The sequence below is a fragment of the Prunus persica genome, chromosome G1 (genome assembly GCF_000346465.2).
Source record: "Prunus persica cultivar Lovell chromosome G1, Prunus_persica_NCBIv2, whole genome shotgun sequence".
NCBI lineage: Eukaryota > Viridiplantae > Streptophyta > Magnoliopsida > Rosales > Rosaceae > Prunus > Prunus persica.
This window is the reverse complement of record NC_034009.1, coordinates 30,301,292-30,305,037: the sequence shown is the minus strand read 5'-3', so window position 1 is coordinate 30,305,037 and position 3,746 is coordinate 30,301,292. Positions and strand designations below refer to the sequence as shown.

General features: G+C 42.0%; 1 protein-coding gene across 1 annotated transcript; it reads right to left on the bottom strand.

Annotated features, from left to right (window-relative positions):
• LOC18792684 (adenylate isopentenyltransferase) lies at positions 509–2,328 on the bottom strand. Its single transcript, XM_007227028.2, has one exon. It carries the CDS (start codon positions 1,769–1,771, stop codon positions 632–634), a length of 1,140 nt encoding a protein of 379 aa, XP_007227090.2. The 5' UTR covers positions 1,772–2,328; the 3' UTR covers positions 509–631.

Sequence of the window (3,746 nt, the reverse complement as noted above, 5' to 3'; positions counted from 1 at the left end):
CAGGCCATTTCTAATTTTCTATGCACAAACTTTGAGTAGTATTGGAAATAATTATTTAGTCATGTGTTTTAGGCTGCAAAAAGCAAAAAGGGCAATCTTGTATGTCATCCTCACCAAAAATATGAAACGAAAAACAAAACAAAAATTTATATGATTCTAGGAACTGGGAAGAGTTGAGTGTGTGATTTGCTCGTTACTACTAACACACTAAATATGTGATTAAGAGACTTCCTAAACAAATTGATACAAACACAATTCACAGAATTTTCCTAATTAAGGTTGCGGAATTCAGAAAAACTCTTTTGCTTCCCAAAATTGTTGTCTCTCTTTTTCCTTTTTTTCATCTGTCGGTTTCTTGTATTTGTGTTTTTTTCCTCTTTTTCCACTTCCCTCCCAAACCAAAAATTTGTAACCCACTCCACTCTTCATGTTCTATTCTACTACACAGTCGCATTGTCCCGACCTCAGTCCTCAAGTCCCCAACTCCACTCTCACCTTCTTCTTTTTTGGTGCATATGGGAATTGGGAAGTAGAGGCACAGAGGAATCTTTCCCCAAAATTGTTAACAAACTAAAAACTCGGAGGAAATTTTTAAAAAAAATAGGTGTATAGCTGGAAAAAGCTGGAAGACCTACTCCTCCAAGAAGCGCTTCACAACCTTCACGCTTGGTTTGACAACCTGCCTCTCCCATATCTCTGACCACCTCTTTCCGTCGTCCTCATCCGACGACGTCGTAGCAACCACCGCCCTAAATGCGTCCGTTGCATCTAGCCTCTGTAGGTCCCACCCTCCTCCCTTCAGCCGTAGGATCTTACCTATCTGCCTCTTCGCCAGCTGACACGTGTTGTCCTTGATCGCCCTCACCGCCTCTTCGTATGCTCCCCTCCGCTCCCGATCATCACCCTCCCCGCCTCTCCCCTGCGGTGGATACCTTTTAAAATACCTAGTGAACTCGGGAACCCCAATCGCCTTTCTCAACGCTGTCTGACTCGCCGTCGATTCGTCTTCGTCCTGGCGATCCGGGTCGCAGAACTCTGCCAACTCGTCCAACATCCCAGAGTCGAGCATTTCGTCCACTCGCTTGCACAAGTACTCAGTCAAGACCGCCAACGACACGTCCACCCACAGAAAACAGCAATTATACCTGAGCTCGGAAGAGACAGAGCCATTGAAACCCGGTTCGAAGACATTGGAGCCCGGTTCGAACCGGTCCACGAGGAGCGCATGAATGAAGGAGTTGGAGCCGCCGACGAGCATCGGCACCTTCCTTCGATTCGTAATGCTGGAAATGGCTTGACCGGCGACTGCGCGGAATTGGGAGGGAGTAAAATCGCCGTGGCGAGGGTCGAACTCGCCGAGGAGATGGTGGGGGACGCCGAGGCGGTCGGGGATGGGAAGCTTGTTGGTGGTGATGTCGAGGCCGGCGTAGAGTTGCATTTTGTCGGAGTTGACGATTTCGAAGGAAGGGAAGCGGGTGGCGAGGTCGAGGGAGAGGCGGGACTTGCCAGCGCCTGTGGCGCCCATGATAATGAGAAGCTTGTCCTTGCGCTGTTGTTGCTGTTGTCGTTGGCGTGGGGTGGTGGGGCCGGAGGCCATGTGGGCCCAGTGGCGGGGCTTGTTGTGGGGGAGAGGATGATGATGGGAAGGAGTGGTAGGGCAGAGGTGGTTGACCGGCGGTAACAAGTGGAAACGAGAGATATAAGAATATAAATTGAAATTGAGATTAGAATAATGGTGGTGGGAGTGAGTTGGGAAGGGATGAAGTGTCATAGGAAGAGAAGGACAGGCTGTGTGTTTTGGTGAGCTGGGTATAATATGACCTGCACTGCACACACTGTTCACGCTTATACGGAATGGTAACGGAAGAGAGAGAGAGAGTGCTTGTTATAATTTTTGTGTGGGTGGGGAAGGTACAGACTAATTTGTCCAGTGCTGCCTCCCTGGTCGACGATGGATATAACGATGATCAGTACTAGCAGTCAGGACAGGACGGTACAAAAACCTGTTGGTTAATGATGGTGGTGGCGGTGGTTGCGGTGGCGGTGGTGGTGGAATAATGATCATATAGTATTAAAAGACCAAGACGAAACGACTTAGGAGTATGAAGGAAACGGCAGTGGGATATGGAAAAGCGGAGTGGTGTTTTTTGCCTGGAGCTGTTCTCTGCTGGACTCTTCATGCCCGTATCCCAGTTTGTTCATACTCGCCCTCTCCGTGCTTCTCTGCTCTCTCTCTCTCTCTTTGTGCGTGTGTGTTTCTGCCTTTTATTGGCTCTTCCACCATCCCCCATGCCATACCTCTCTCTTTATATATATATATATATAAATATATACAACCCTTCCCTTTAGTGCCATAACTTGTCAACATGTTTTTATATTTTCTTCTTGACAAAGTTAAAATATAAATAAATTTAATGTAAGCAGCTTTTAACTCAAGTGATTATGAGAAATTTCCTCTTTACTATCGCTTATATATAAAATAAAATAAAAAAGCAAAAATGGATCATGTTTTTCACTAGTTCACCATACTCGCTCTCAACCATGGGCCCGTTAAAAGTAGAATACAAGTGCAAATACATACCAAATTCTAATAGTTGATAACAGACATTATTTGAACATTTTTTTATTAAATAATAATAACGATTAAGGTAATAACAAGCATCATATATATGAAAGTTGAAACACACCGAATTTATCTCTTCCTTTTTGGCAAGAACATGACACACATCAATTCCTCGGTCACGTTCAACCAATAACCTTTTTCAACACAAAAGTCATATACCCATATTCTCAAGTCAAATCAAGTTAAAAGAATTATTTTTTTTCAAACAAAAAACAGAGATTCAATTCAAGCATTAGGTTTAGAGAGAAAACTGATGATGCATGAATTTGCATATTGATAGTAAATGAACTATATAATGGCATTATTATTTTCAAAGTGTCACGAAGTACAAAATGAATATTTTTACTTGTAACTTGTTATATTATTTTATTTGAAGTCTTCGAAGCTTAATTATTTCTCTCTCACCCTCTTTTTCTCTTGACCTTTTAATATTGCATAGTCCAACCCCTTCCGTAACGATCAGATGCATGCTCCTAACCCTTTTATGCCTTAAAACCCCAGTTATTATTAATGGAGCAGAATTTGACGTTACAGATAGAGATAGAGAGGTTGCTGGATGCCATCCAGGGTTCAAAGCCTGCTGGCCCAATAATGGTTCTTGTTTTCAATAATAATCTTGATTTTTGTTCTTAATAAGGTTGAGATTCTACTCCTCCTCCTCATAACATATGTGATGACGAGAACTCATTTCTCTCTACTCAAAATGTGTTGAGAGAGAGAGACAAGAGTGACTTGTACTCAAAATCCATGTTATTTCTATGGTGGAAAATTATGTTCAAACAAGGGGGTTTCTAAATATTCTCGCTTGCGTGCACATACACTACACCCCCGTTCAGTGTTTGCCAGTAAGTTGACCCCAACCCAAATTGTGTTCCCTTCTTTATTTTTTTTGAATTTTTTTTAGGAGATTCATTATAATACACAATATAGGAGTCCAAATTATATAATTAAAAAAACCCTATATGAAATGGACTTTAAAAACACACTCAAAGTTCATTTACAATATAACAAAAAAACTTTTAACTTCTTTTAAGTTACAAAACTGTCATTGATTTTTTAAAACAAACCCAACCCAAAAACATCATAAAAAAAACCCAAAACACTCAATAGGACATCAAAGTAA

Coding starts and splice junctions, on each gene's coding strand:
- LOC18792684 (XM_007227028.2), bottom strand. CDS start 1,771: ATGACACTTCATCCCTTCCCAACTCACTCCCACCACCATTATTCTAAT.